Source organism: Mytilus californianus, unplaced genomic scaffold, assembly GCF_021869535.1.
Source record: "Mytilus californianus isolate M0D057914Y unplaced genomic scaffold, xbMytCali1.0.p SCAF_1, whole genome shotgun sequence".
Lineage (NCBI taxonomy): Eukaryota > Metazoa > Mollusca > Bivalvia > Mytilida > Mytilidae > Mytilus > Mytilus californianus.
In genome coordinates this window covers 95,699,655-95,715,768 of record NW_026262581.1, presented here as the reverse complement: position 1 = coordinate 95,715,768, position 16,114 = coordinate 95,699,655, and the positions used below count along the sequence as shown (strand labels likewise).

General features: G+C 31.0%; 1 protein-coding gene across 1 annotated transcript; it reads left to right on the top strand.

Annotated features, from left to right (window-relative positions):
* The first annotated feature begins 9,660 nt into the window (after positions 1 to 9,660).
* Positions 9,661 to 14,164, top strand: LOC127710505 (cytochrome P450 7A1-like). Its single transcript, XM_052216416.1, has 5 exons — positions 9,661 to 9,798; positions 10,534 to 10,701; positions 10,942 to 11,870; positions 12,215 to 12,393; positions 12,696 to 14,164. The coding sequence occupies exons 2-5, from the start codon at positions 10,622 to 10,624 to the stop codon at positions 12,981 to 12,983; spliced, it is 1,476 nt and encodes a 491-aa protein (XP_052072376.1). The 5' UTR covers positions 9,661 to 9,798; positions 10,534 to 10,621; the 3' UTR covers positions 12,984 to 14,164.
* Positions 14,165 to 16,114: the final 1,950 nt, after the last annotated feature.

Here is a 16,114-nt window from a genome sequence, read left to right as displayed (position 1 = left end):
ATTATTACTACAGGTAATCAGGAAGTTATAATCGACAAGGAGAGTCTTATCACATCCAGGGAATTTTATGGTATGCATTTTAGGTTTTATTTCAGCTTGTATTTCATCAGAATTAAGACTTTCCCATAAGCATGATTATATCCTGAAATTGAATTGGATAATATTTCGTCACCTGGGAGATTTTTATTTATCTTTATTTTAAAATTGCATCATGACCTACATATTAAACTTATCCTTGAATACATCATCTTCAACAGCATTCTCGGATTTCGAATAATATTTATAATTGTAAGATGATCAAAAGATTAAGGACACTTTATTTTTATATATGTTTATTTATATCTTTAAATTACTGCTTATATTTGCAGATTAAGAGATGTATAGAGCAAATAATCTATAAAAACGTATCCTGTAAGATTTGAGTTATGAAATTAAACCGAAAATATACATATATGGCTTTGTCCATGAAAAAGATTGAAATACAATTATAAACTGGGTCAAATAGAAATTTAAACTGCTTAGAGGATTATTTGAACTATGACTAGATACGTTTTCTTATATCACGTACTTTTTTCAATATTAAGAATGTGTCAAATTCCAGATTTATTTCTCTTTTTTTAGAGAATTAGTAAGTTACCATATGTTCAGAAAATCAAGGAAGATTCCGTTTTTTTCTATTTATAATTTTTTTCCCCAGCGTCCAAAGCACTTCTTCGCTTTGGACTGATCTGTTAAGCAGAGGTGAACAGAATCTAAATTGAGGTAAAACATAATTTGAACGACAATAGTTGTTTCATGTTTGATTGTGTTTCTCATTAGACTGCTTTAAAGGTAAAAATAAAGTTACGAGCATAAGATATGCATATGATTTTTTTATACCGATTAAAGCATCATCCCGAGTTTACCCCACATCTTTATTTAACAGCGCATTATCTGCATACGAACTTGAAGCAATCTAGTATTTGGACAAGCGTGTAATGAGATTCAGAACAGCACAAACCCATGAATATTGCATGTTTTCTATATATAAAGCACAATTTCATGTTAAATCTGACAACCAAATCCTGAAAGCGGAAATGTAAGAGAAAATATATTCAGTTTATAGTATGAATAGTATGGCCTTTGAAGGCTGTATATATAGTTGCTGTGGTTTACATCGTTGTCCCTTGGTCTTTGGTCGAAGGTTGTCTCAATCGCAACCATACACCAATATCCCTATTTTTATATAATAAGTTCCATTGATTGAGTGTAAGTATAGTATAGCTATATCAATTTGTCTATTTTTTTCAACATAACAGTTTTACGTATTTTCAAGATCGTGTGTATAACTCTTTCCCATGTTTACTAAATCATTCTTTTTTTTAGTTTTGTCCATTAATGAATATACTTAATTTGCGTGTTGTCCTTTAATGAATACGTAGTTTGTTATTGTTCCTCAATATAACATAGTTTGGTTTTGTCTATTAATGAATACATGTCTTGGTATTGTCCATTAATGAATACAGAGCTTGGTTTTGCCAATACATGAAAATGAATACAACTTTCAATTAGTGACCACAGAGCGTTGGTGTAAGCAATTATAGGTCACCTTACGGCCTTCAACAAATAGCAAAACGCTTACTGTACAGTAAGATATAAAAGACTCCTGCACGACAAAATTAAAAACAATTCAAACGAGAAAACCAACGACCAGATTAATAGAAAAAACAAATATGACAAACAGCAACCAACAACAACCACTGAATTACAATAATATGACATGGGACACACAAAGAATGTTTCGGGGTCAAACATATTTCATTTGAACTTTGGTGGATAGTTGTCTCATTGGCAATCATACTACATTTCCTTATTTTTATACTGTACGCGCCACTTTCAACCTCCCAGTTTGGTTTTATCTAATGATGAATGCATAGTTTGGTCTTGTCCATTAACGAATACATTGTTACAAGTTGGTGTTTATCGTAGCTTCTGTAAGTTAGAAATTGATGCAGAGTATTTATTTTGAGTCATGCATTCGTCAGGAGAAAATTAATTACTTACCAAATGAAACATATTCTCGAAGATTGATATGTATATATGATTAACAAAATGCACGATCCTAAGGTTTTTATTTGGACTATAAGGTTGATTAAACAAACGTGCATTTGTTTTTGATTTGTTTTATGCTTTTATAGTAATAAAAATATAGAGTGCTCTTGTTTTGTTAATATGCAATCTTGATATGATTTGGTTTAGGTTTAATTTTTGCAAGGTTATTTCAAAATATAATACTAAAGTTTTTTTAACTAACTTCTATCGTAAGAGTCAAATCTATATCAAGCCTCACATCTGTGTCCTTTCCGCAGATCTGTGTTCAACATATATTTAATTGTGTCATAGACAATCACAAATCTATGGCCTTTCTCTCCTCTTGTATGTGTTCTGATCTACAAGTCATGCCCTGTCATATATGTTCACATCAGAATTATAGAAAAAAAAACAGATTTATTTTCTTATCTTTCAGTTAGCCTAATTTTCAAGCTTTTATGTTCTAATTTTTTTTGGAAATCAAAGAAATAGTTTAATAGTAAAAGCAGTCAGAATACAACTTTTTTCCCCAAATCTGGACACATTAGTTATGGAAGCTTTAGTGGGGGGGTGGGGGGGGGGGGGGGGGTTGTCAAATCATTAACGAAGCCTTAGGGCCAAATGATAAAATAGATGTGAATACTCTTAGACCGGTACTTTGTTTCTTTTGTCTTTTATCAATTTGTATGTTTCTGTTTCAGGCTATCAATCTCTTTCCTCTTGATTTTTACAGTTTGTTCTTATGTTGTGTTTTTATGCGTTTGATGCAAAATTTTTGGATTCGCTTTCACAAGGCAATATTACGCGTTGTAGCTTTGAATTTTGAATATTTAAATCACAATGCATGCGTAAGTTCATTTTACGCTAAACCTTCCATGTGGTTTTGATATAGATGACACCATTTTATTACAAGAGAACGGTCAAAAACATATTTTCATTTTCAATAAACGAGTGAACGATTTCCCAAGTGTGCAGTTTCAGATAAATTAGGTCATTAGATAAATTATCTAACGACTTAGTTTTAAATAGTCAATTCTATTTACAATTATGAAATATTCCTTTTTATTTAAATATCTATCTATATGTACTTTCATTGACGAAAATATAAATTAATACTGTACATTATTAAAGTTAAAAAATAACCTCAAATCCATTCATAAGTTTTCTTCTGACAGATACAAAACCACCCTTCACTAGTGAGTTTATGCAAATAAGGATGTGCCCAAATAAGTCAATGATTCTTTCAGGAAGTCCTTCATTTATATTCATTCACTAATATCCTAGTTAATTTAAAAATTGAATTTGACACAATTTATTGACCTTAATCTGTAATCTGTGTTCTTCTTTAAGAAACGTTATAAGTAAATACGTTTATTATTTATAGAATCAATTTAATTACTTAATAAAAAGTACATATTTATTTGGAAGTAAATTTCAGAAAAGGGGTGTCCAGTATGTTTACAAAAACTGTAGAAATAAAAATCTACAAAATAAACATTGGTAGAATTAGGAAACAAGCTTAGACCACAAAGTAAATTCACAACACAAGCTCTTGTCAATATTATTCCATGTTTATGTCTTCTGTTTGTAGGTCTGTGATACATGTATGTAAACTAACTTTTTTTTCTCTTTCATGATAATCATGATTACCTTTCCGGTATACCTGATCATTTACTTCTGTTAAGAAAAATGCATATAACCAAGCTTTCAGTGTAATTTAAAGGACATGGCTGCAGATGTTATGTCTTATCTGTTGGTTGTACCAGTCATGTCCCAGTCATGTTTCATTGAACTTTGAGATTTTGATTTTTAATGATAAGAGTGAAGTTAAGACACCTATAGAGTATTGCACCTGTCTAAAAAAAATAACTGATGTTAAATCGATGAAACAAACATAACCATAGAATTTTCAAAAACAAATGTCAAATATAAATCATGCTTTCCTTTTTATGTATTATTTTTTTACACTCAACCATATTTTGCTTCAGAATTATGAAAATATGTGAAAAGATTGCATTTATATAAAGACAAAGTACTTCTAAAACTGCCTGTGGGACCGTCGTTTACACGATTCAAAATTTTTCAGTGCAGAATGACAAAGATTTATTTTTTGGCAGAAATTCATAATCAGTTAATAAAGAGCCCATTGCATTTCGATTGGTAAATGTATGATTTGCATGTATTACAGTATTAGGGAAAAGCATTAAATTTTAAAATCAAACTATTTGCGCTTATTCATGGTTATTTCATTTCATATCATGATTGACAATTCGTTTGTCAAAGCGTAAAATTGACAATGCAAAATATCCAGCTTCCAAGACGAACTGACCCATGCTGTGCAGTCGGAAGTACAGTTAATTGGGGAAGGATCAAAACATATGCATAATAATGGAAGAGACGTGCTGAGTAATTGTTAACTGTAATATAACAAACATAACATATACAAACTGCACAATAATCAGGTGCGTGTTATCCCCCACATACTTCTAATTTTTAATCCTCAAGAAATCAGGAACGATGATTTTCAACCCCCTCACTCGAGGATTGACCAATTGATTTTGGATGATTAATGAAGGTTAGTCGATCGAAGACCTGATTGCTCATATCAATGCTCAATGCAAACGTCCTACATCTAACCGGTCTTCATAAACAACATCTTATGAATAGTTTCCGCATAGTAAACTTTAACAATACATCATTCAATGTGTTTCAATGTTGACTTTCGATAACATTTAAATTGAGGGTCGACCCAGGCCTTTTTGTCAATCTTATTTGGGTTATTACATGGACAATAAAGAAAAATACTTTTTAATAACCGTAGTTTTTCTTTTTTAAACAAAAATATGCCTAAATAAGTTTGAATCGTTACTATTGTCATTTTTTCGAACATCTTAAAGGTTCCCCCATGTAATATATTGTTCAAGGTTTCACAATACAGGTAGAACAATTTCGTCAGTCAATCAACTCGTTATATTACATCAATATATTATGCATATGCTCGTAGGGGGTATTAACACCATGGGTGTCAAGAAGGAATTTTTTTCTCTCTGCAGGGGTTACTGTAGACGTTAAGCTGTCTGTGATTTTCGCAAAGTACATTTAACATTTTAGGGGAAAGAAGAACAGAAAAAAACTCTTCTCGGAATATGTTATGCATCTAAAATAAGAATAGGAAGATAAAGATGAAGACTCATCTTGTGTATTTGGCGTTGGAAAGTGTTTTATTATACGGATTGCATTGTATTATCACGACAATTTGCCCTATGTATATTTATTCAGAAAGCATCGCAACCAGAGATAAAATTTCAGGATAGGGTTGTTCAATTTAAAATTATCATTCATAACATTTCATACTTCCCTAATTCTCTACTGCTTCCGTTGTTTTTCTTTATTTTCTTCTTTCATTTCTTGCATATTCCAAAAGAAATTTTACTTAAACGGTAATGATTAAGTAAGAATAAAATTGTTGTAATAAATACCTTGGAACAGTATATCTGTTAATATATATGTTTCTGTAAATACAGAGTCAGGATGCAGTCAATCCATACAGAAATATTATATATACATATGTCGTTTGCACGAAATATGATAATGTTTTCGACCAATTTAGACTCCTTTTGATTATAAGCTATACCACCGATTTAACATTTCCAAGAATGCAGGAAATGACGAATAACTTTAAATACAATTATGGTGTAGAGTAATATCTCAATGATAACTGTTTGAAGGAAATAGTGGTTAAAGTTATAAACAGAAGTGAAATAGACAATGCAGTAGTTTCCTTACAACCATGTATGTTCTTGTTTGGCTCAGGTTTTTTTTGGGTAAAATATTGAGTATAAAACTTTCAAAAAATTATATTTCAGGAAACCAGCTTGATTCAAATAATACAGAAAATAATAGCTCAATAGCTAAACAAATCTCAAGAAATTAATTTTGTCAAGAAATAGTAGTTATTGGCTATTTTTTTCCTTCGTTAGAGATATTCTAGGATAGAAAGTCTATATGATAAATTATCTGCAAGTTTTCAATTGAGGATGATCAGATATCCAACTCATACAATAATGCTGAGTTGACCGAAGATCCTTTTTGCATCACTCATGTTTTGGTGCAGCCTTCCAAGCTGTTTAGATGTTTAGAACGCCCAATCCACATGGAAGAAAAGTACAAAGAAATAAAAGGGGCAATCTGAAAAAATCAATTGGAAAGCAGGGCTTAAAAAAGAAAAGACGTAAAAATACACTCAATAAGTTACACTAAACTGAAGTTTGAGCTACACGGACCAATCCAAGAATATGAAATGAATTTAGGTGATCCAAAACAGACATATCAGTCACTATTCCACTTATGGCATCCATGACGCACAATAGAAATATGAATAGAGTTGAAAATTTTCAAGTTGACTAAAATAATCCTGAATTGCTTTATGACAAATTACTCAATTTAGTGTGCACTGTTCGTGTATAATCATCTACATGTAAGCTAAGAACCTAATTTCTCCATTTGAAATTGAAATTCGCAAAAAAAAACTATATTGTTTTGATAAAAGAAAATTTTCTAATTTTGCATTTAGAATGTATCAATGTTCCGCATAGAGTTCACTCATTTAGTGCATCAACATCAGGATAAGTTCAGGGTCGAATCCAAGAGTTCTTGTTAGAAAGGACGAATTTCAAAATATTTTGTGGAGCGAATCGCAATAATTTGGTAATGAAAGGTCATATTAAACTTTTTATTTGAAACAGTTTAAGTATTACACCGTTTATCTCTGTCAATGCTTGAAGCTTATTGCATCCCTTTAATCTTCAAATTTCAATTGATATGTGTGCCTTGTCGGCTTTTGTTATATTTCTTTCCTTCTTTGGTTTATAAGCGCTATATTCATTTGTTTGTTTTTTTGTTGTTTTTTTTTTTTATAAAGTATGGATTTTCAAATATTTTGGCATTGAGCATCACTGAAGATACATTTATTGTCTAAATGCGAATCTGGTTCAGAAAAAAATGGTACCGTTAATATTATTATTGTTGTTTCGTTCAGAACCCTAGCTTTAGTTTTCATTAGATCAATATTTTACCATGCGTCCAGTTAAACAATTTTGAATTGAAAGATACCTGATTTTGTAGACAGTTGCAGGCTTATTACGATTGGAAATATTTTTCTTGTCATATATTTTACAGGTATTTGAAAAATTGAGTTAGCATACAGTTACTTTCTTAGAAATATTTATGAAAATTCCTCGGTAAAAGTCGTAAAGATAACAGGCTTTGCATGGCAGGAGATATAAATCCGCTCTCACGAAATTTCTTCAACTGTTATCAGAGAGGTTTTCTTAGAATCTATATCCAAATTTTCAGTGACTAAATTTCTTTTTTGTGTTGTGACCTGTCGTTTAAAATTAATAAAAATGTATTAAAGTCTCAATCTCTGATCACTTGAATAGTTAGACGTGTCTTCCGCATCCGATAGATATCGGAAACAATATACGTTATCATCACTGTGACGAAATATATTACAAATTCCTTAAAGTCTGACATCACAACGATGTTAAGAATATTTTAACAATTAACACACAAAAATTAGAAACATTTTACAATATAGAAGAAAAGAGAGAATAGAAAAATAGAAACCAAACCAAAATTTACAGTTATAAAACAACAGCATCAGGATATAAATTTGTTTCAGTATTTCATCTTGTTTTACATAAAAATTGAAGATGGATTTTTCAAATCAAAATATCTAGTAATAACATCTGAAGTCTCTATAGAATTCATTTGACAAACGAAATTAATCTATTCTTATTCGAATCGTTTCTTTAGAACAGGAGGTGTCTTTCATTTTTTTCTTTTGTACATTTACAGGCGCCCAAATATGTAAAGAAAAAGATATCTTTATTTTTTTGTGTTTGGTATTTTTACGATTCTGGAGAGCAAACTTTTATTTTTTCATTTGAGATTCCAGATTTGATATTAAAATAAAATGAAAAATAATAACAACAGAAATGAAAAAAATATTAGGAGAAAAAAAACCCGCAATATTTGGGAATAATAAAATAGAGGCGAGCAATCCAGCAGAAAAACAAATTAATTAAGCGAGGCTTTATAATAAAGCATTATCTTAAGTTAAACTATAAGGCCTGTGCTTTTTGTCATTTGCCAAAGTTTTTAGTGAATGGGAACAGTAAATGAATTAAGAAGGAAAAGGAAATTTCGAGTCTACCATTTCTAATGTTTCGCAAGCGGTAACCATTCTAAAACGTACCAAAGTGATCAAGAAAGCTGAATGTTTGTAAATTGGAATTTGAAAAAAAAAATACAATTCGAAAACGAAATAATTTTTATACAAATATATTTAATAAATTGCACCTTTTCATATTGAATCTAAATCGAACAGTGTATAGTATTAAATTATATGATAACCATTTGGATGGTAATTCTTGATTCGAAATTTGTTCCCTTACTAAGTTTGGTTGATTCCAAGGATAGCAGCAGCGCAAACATGTAAACAAAAACTACACGCAAAGCTTTTATAGAGTGACATTCTCTTAACCCGTCAAAGACTGACCAAGTTTTTGACCAAGTTTTAACAAAGAAGACTGAAACTCTGGCAGACATAACATATAGGCACAACGGCCCATTAAGAGATTCCTGACGAATAGAGATATCAGAGTTGTCTTAACGTTAGGAGATTCCTGACGAATAGAGATACCAGAGTTATCTTAACGTTAAGAGATTCATGACGGATAGAGATACCAGAGTTATCTTAACTTTGTCAGTACTGTCCCTTTTTATACCCTTTTCTTTTCTTCAGCACCTGTTGTCTTCTTCGGCTTTCACGAAAGTGTACAAATAATTTATTCGGGGCAAATGATTTGATACTTAACCATAGTTACAGTCCGATTTGCAATCTCCATTTTTTCCATTTATATAAAATGATCTCACTTGTTTTAAATCGAAAGTACAGAAAATAAGGAAACAAATTGTTTAAAAACGTGTATTAGGGCATATACACCGCGATTTTGTAGTAAGACGGCGTAAAGCAAACATCAATAAATCACGTATTAGGGTTTAAGTTGTCGCCTTAAGCTTCTCAACAGTAGAAATTTTACAGGTGTCTATTTTACTTTAATGTGCTGTGATTTTATGAAATATATATGTTATAATTACTGACACGTAAATACAATCAATCTGACTATAACCAACCGTACAAAGGAGCCGAATCTGTTATTGTTAGTAAAACAGAAATTATATCATGTTCGATATTGCGAAAAAGTAAAATCGCACATAAAATATCAAATCAAAATTGGAGCAGTAATTTGATTGTACGTACATGATGTGTTTATTAAATCCTTAATTCCAGTTAAATGTAAGTGGTATGATAGAGATATGACAACTCGACGTTGTGTGAATAGTAGATCGCGTGAGAAAACTGGGCGGAGTTACTAAATTATATTTCATTCATGAAAAATCATCTGCTATCGATTAGTAATGACAGGCGGAGTTAAGTAGATCTTTTCCGGTTTACGACAACCAATCATAGCTAGCAAGGTTGTACTACGGTAACTGCACGTGTATAAATAAGGATAACGGTGAATTTGAAAACCAGAACTACGATAAAAGTAACAGAAACACTTTGTTTGGAATAACTAACAAGTGACTTTAGTTATAAGTGATTATTTTAATTGTAAAAGGAATATTTATAAAGATTGTTTCAGCAGCCAACATTATAAGGTAAGTTAAACTTGATTTTAAGTATATTTTTTTTGGTTTCAAAATTGAAGTTCGATAAAATATCACTATTCAGCAAAGTTTTCGAATTATAAAGTTGCATTATCAGGTGGGATTGTTTGTTTTAAATTGAAGCCTTGTATAACTATTGCATAATGCTAGTTAAAGTTGTGTTTTACCGATAGTAGGTGGGATGTTAGAAGGCCATCAATTACTTCAGTTATAGACAATCGATTATATGATTCAATAAATCTTTGCTAACCTTAAGGAAATTATTTAGATAAGATATGTCATTCATAAAAAAACATTGATCAGTACAATAGACAGGGAAATCACCGTCAATGCACATGGTTTGGTTTATTTTAATCCGTATGATTAAGTTCATTCTTATTTTATGAATGGGAAAGTTGCTATTTTTAATTAATGACGAAACGCGTCCTGTTTAAATTACACTAAACAAAGCAACAACTATATTTTATAAATAGAAAGTTGAGGAAATCCCCTGTCGCTTAGTTTTTTTTTACAAACAACTATTTTCTATTGGTTAAGAAGTTTTTTGTTTTCATTGATAATATATAGTATGGATACTTGTCGATTAACAAACGTACGATTTTTTCAATATCAATTTTATATGTTACTTACAACTCTTTAATCAACGAAGATTGTTGTATCTAATTGTAGATAAGAGAACGGCTTTTAATAATACTGTATCATTAATAACATTTGGTTTTTTTTCAGACTACAATCTTAAAGAATCTCAGGAAACTGATCAAACTAGAAAAACAAGAAGAGCAAAACAGCAATAGAATAAATTTATAGAATCACGATGGTGGCGTTAACAGTTTACTTGGCAATAGCAGTGGCAGTGTGTGTAGCCGCTTACTTTAAATTCTTATTTAGAAAAAGGTAAGACTAATTTTAATTGTTTTTAAGTTTTTATATGGTGTGGTTTATGACTTTTAAGTTAGTCATCAGTAATCACTTAAAACTATGGCGATAATCTCGTATTATTTCTAGCACAAAACAGATAGAACAACACAACAGTTATTTAAAACCTTCAAGTACTTTATGAATAGGATTACTAGTAAGCAAACATGATATAAAGAAAATATAAGTTTATACAGTTTATACTTTTTTTTATTTCAGAAGGGAAAATGAACCTCCGATTCCAACAGGACATTGGTTTTGGGGCAATGGTGAAGAATTTTCAAAGAACGCAGTTAAATTTCTACATTCTACGCAGAAAAAGCTCGGAGATATATTTACTATTCGACTTTTCAATCAACACATGACAGTTATATTGGATCCTCATTCGTATGAAAAATTTGTCAAGGAGAGAAATTTTGACTTTGATAAGATTCAAAAGCAAGTTAACCACAATGTATTCAGTTTCGAGTTGGTGAATGCGCGTAAAATGTTGAAGGAAGCCGGAAAAACTGTGAGAGGACCATATCTTAACAAAGGAATGGCTCAGTTTTCGAATTATCTCAACGAAACATTCGTGGAAGTTACTCAGTCTTCGACAGGTGAACACACAGATGAATGGAAAACAGCAGGACTTCGCTCTTTCAACTCTCAAACATTATTCGCCTCACTGTTCTACACCATTTTCGGAAAAGGCGATGCAAGTGATCCAAGATTCAAACCATTGAGCGTTTACAAAAATTTCGATACTTTCCACAAGTATTTCAACTTTTTGTGGTTAGGCATGCCCGTTAAATTTTTTCCAAAGGCTGTGAAGGCATTAGAAGGGCTGTGTCAACAACCAACATCAGCAGAGTTGTTACAAAGAGACGATCTGTCCGAATACCTCCGATTTTCTACAAATTTCATGATAGAGCATAACCAAACAGAACAAGACATTATCGGACACAACTTGGTTTATTTACACGTAAACTACAATACATTTAGACTCGCCTTCTGGATCCTTTACAAACTTTTGGAAAACAGAGAAGCACTAGAAGGATTACGAAAGGAAGTTGACGAGGTGGTCCGATGTAAACGAGCAGAGATGGACGACGACGAAGAAGAAATAGTTTTCAGCATGGAAGAAATTGAATCGTTAAAAGTTTTAGGTAAGTTAATTATATTACTAATTCATCTGAAATTTGTTAGAATTTAAAAATGCGCTCACGACTAGCACTTCAAACTTGAATAAAATTGTGCGATACTTTAGTATGACGCAAATTAAACTATTTTAAAGCCCCATTCAGTATTCAAATATAACACGCAACTCGTATAAAAACCACATGAGAACATTTTTGTTTATTTGGATTTATAATATTTGATGTAGTTGCGGTTTAGCTTATTTGTACCTCGAAACTTTTCTTTTACTTAATATAAAGTATTTCATATGTGAATAATAAATAGTCAATTACATATGTATAACAAATCATAAAATTCTGTTTTAATTTTACAGATAGCGTCGTTAACGAAACTCTTAGGGTGGCTAGTGGTGTGTTTGTGGTACGATCTGTATTAGACGACACAGAATTTGAAATGGAGAATGGTCAGACCTTTACAGTCAGAAAAGGAGATAAAGTAGCAATGTATCCACCAGCAATCCACAAAGATCCAGAAATTTTCGAAAACCCCGATGTAAGTATATCCACATGTTTATTCTGTTTGATATATTATTGTAACTTATGTTAACCAACTCTTCCGGTTTTTGAAAAGTTTTTCTAAAATCTACAATTAGAGAAAAAAAGATTGAGGAGCACTTGAACTTTAAATTGATTGAAACATTTCATTACTTATTCTTCACCGCCCGCATTTCCGATGAAAGTTTTTATTTTCCAATTTATCACATGCTGATTATCATATTAGGAAGTTGAAATACATGTATATCAATTATAACTTTTGCATGATTAATTGCTAATGGGTTCTTTATTATATTTCAGGAATACAAATACGACAGATTCGTTGATGCTAAGTTTTACAAATATGGTAAAGAAATAAAAAATCCAGTTATGGCATTTGGTGCATTGTGTCCAGGGAAAAAATACGCAATTGTACAGTCAAAGTGGTTTTTGTTAACCAGCATGTATTCTTTTGACATGGAGCTGTGTGAGGGTGAATCAACTCAACCTGATATTAATTATTATGGACATGAAATCCTTCCGCCAACAAAAGAAGTGCAGATCCGATACCGATTGAGACAAAACATTGAGAAATTATCGTTTTTATAACACAATACAACATCTTTTGCATTTGAAAACATGTCTCAAAAACTTTAATTTATTACTGTGTGTATGTGATTTATGTCTGTTGTGAGTCAAAGAGATGTATACTTGTTAAATATGTTTTAACATGTGCAGATTTTATTTTTATACAGAAACAAGTCCCGTAACTCATTAATCATTGTATGGCTGTGTTACTTGTTGTGATAAACGTGAAGTCTTTCCTGGTACGCCATACGGGTAAATGGTCAAATGTGTCTTTAAAAATAAGAATGAATATACATAGTGAGTGTGTGTATTTGTTAAGTATGTTAGTGAGTTAAAAGTTGAAAGTGCTAGTTTGGCTGTGATTGATTATTTATAATTGATTAATATCATGTTTTCATTATCAATCATATCATTTATTTATTTATTACTTTGTTACTGGTAAAACAAACTGCATTTAGAATACACCACTGCCATTTGTTTAAATGAAAGCAAGTCGCAAGAAACATTCCACACCTAATTTATTTTATAACATGAACAATTCCATTTATTGTTTTTATAAGAAAGTGCTAATTTCATAATTTATTTCATTCAATTTTATATCATTCATGCATTTGTAAAAACTCATATTATTTATTTGAAAACAACTCGGTTCGAATCTGCGGAAATGATTATTTATTTATACCCGTTTGTTTGTTTGTTTGTTTGTTTCGATTCAGACGATTTCTTTTTTTTTTCTTCAGATTTTTTATACTATGATGCATAATAAATTTGTATTTTAAGATAATACTGAGGTGAACGAATGAAACAAACAGACATTTAAAACTGCAGATTTGAGGTTGTTAATTTATTACGTCCAAAATATACTTCGTTTAAAAATGTCAATGAAAGATCGAGGTCTGATTATAGATCAATGTATACTCTTCTCATATGTAAGACTGAACGGCTCTTAATCGTCCATAAATGAAGGGCAGATTTTTTAACGACCGACGTCGTTAAAACATTTGTCAATTAGATACGGACAACAAAATTCGTGCATTCTTACAATTTTCCAAAAGTTCAATACAATCGATGATCTGTAATGTGATAACGAACTCTCAACGGTATTTTTTAGACGGAGTGTAAGTATAATGTATATTGTCTACATTGGTGCTTTATAAACAGCAAGCTGTTAAGTTTGTTAAATAATAAATTTATAAAAAATGTTACTGTTTTCTTAGTTATTTCAACAAATCAAACTTCCAGTGAAAAAAAGAGTAACAATTAAAAAAGCTGTACAAACTGTACACAAACACATATGCAGCAAACATACATAAAAAAAAGATAAACAAAAACACACAACTCCGAGGTAAATTAAAAAAAGGGGAAGTCTATAAAAACTGACAAAATCAAACTTTATCAACCAAAGGAACGAGTGAAAAACAATTCCTGACTTGGTTCAGGCATTTGCAGTGACGATTATAATTTAGGAATAGTCTGGATTACAGACAAACTATATTAACAGGTACGAACACACATGGACTTCATTTTTATCATTATGATAATAAATATAACCCAAAATAAAAGAATGTATCCAATTTATATATATAAATGGAATGATTATTCGAAAGTTACTATCGTGGGAAAAAATCCGATCTACAAATCGCCTGTTTAACATAAGTGTTAACCATGAAAAAAACCACATAATTGCAGGATTCTTCGAACAAATTCCGCACTACAATTGAAATGCTCTGTACAATACTAAAACTAAGGTTCTCCTACAATAAGATACAACGAAGAAGTCACTAGAATATGAACATGTGATATCACTCCCTTTTTCTGATTGGAGTTGGTTGTGCGTTTAGTAGCTGACCAGTAAACCTGCCCCGCTTAAGTCTTGTTCATTTATTGAACTTTGCATTTTGACTATCTGATCCCCACTTTACTTTAGACGGTTCGGTTTATTCTACCGTATATTAGTTATTATAAACTTTATATGCTAATTACGTCAATACAGACCAAAGCAATACACACTAATCATACACATGTGTTATGGTCACATGAAAGCTTTTACACGAAAAAGGACTACAATGCTTCTTAATTCAGCTTAAACGGAATCATCTGCAATTATTTTCTCTACCGAGATACAAAAAAAAATCGTCATGTCGTATTTCTCAGTCCATGCACATCAACTTTTGTATGAATCGATTCAAAACGTCCTCACTATTTGAAAGGATGGACGTATAGTACAGAGCAGAGGTATAGGGTACGCAACACTGGATGCTTAATTGTTAACCATTCAATAGTCTATACATAATCTATACATAATCTTCTAGAACTGTCCATGTAGAGTTCAGGGACTTGTTTTGCTAACATTTTGTTATCTCATGTTTTGGCTAAATGAAACTTTCTGGAAATTATATATTGATCGTGGGTTTTTAAGAAGGAAGTAGCAATGTAAAGCAGAACATTTAATATTGATGACACAGGAGAACACTATAATGATTTTATTAATTCATAGGTACCTATATGATACTAACGTGGCCATGGAAGAAATCTAGGTCATGGTTAACAATAATAATATGTCAAAAGTATCCGTTTTGGAAATTGAGACTGTACTTGTTTTTAAATCCGCTGTAACATGATTTGGAGAGGCAAAATTAAAAAGGTATACATAAACTAAAACGTTACATATTTAAGGATAAATGAATAGTGACCACCGGTTGATCAGTAATAAGTTTCATAAGAAATATGGATATTACTTTAAATATAAACATGATGAGATGAGATATGATATAAACAAATACAGGCTATCGTACGGTCTTCAACAATGAGCAAATCCCATATATTAATGATATAAAAGGCCCCAGGATAATAAAAATGTGAAACAATTTAAAAAAGAAAACTAAGCGTCAGTTTGAATCTAATACTAGAGTTAAACGAAAAACACTTATGTATATTCAAGTGCCTAGTTTTATTTTGAGTCGAATAATTAAATACCCAAATAAATCTCTATAGAGAGTTTTTAAAATCGACTTTATTATAACATGATGTACACACAGGCAAACATACGCATGCAGACATAAATACAAAATTAAATGCGAAGAAGTCAGCAATCTTAAAACATTTAATATAAGCACCGTGACATAAAGTTGAACAAAAAAGCACATGTAGAC

What these genes read in the sequence shown, in the direction of transcription:
- LOC127710505 (XM_052216416.1), top strand. Translation starts at nt 10,622, where the DNA reads ATGGTGGCGTTAACAGTTTACTTGGCAATAGCAGTGGCAGTGTGTGTA. An exon ending in AAATTCTTATTTAGAAAAAG is followed by an intron (nt 10,702 to 10,941) that starts GTAAGACTAATT and finishes TTTTTATTTCAG; the next exon opens with AAGGGAAAATGAACCTCCGA. An exon ending in AAATTTTCGAAAACCCCGAT is followed by an intron (nt 12,394 to 12,695) that starts GTAAGTATATCC and finishes ATTATATTTCAG; the next exon opens with GAATACAAATACGACAGATT.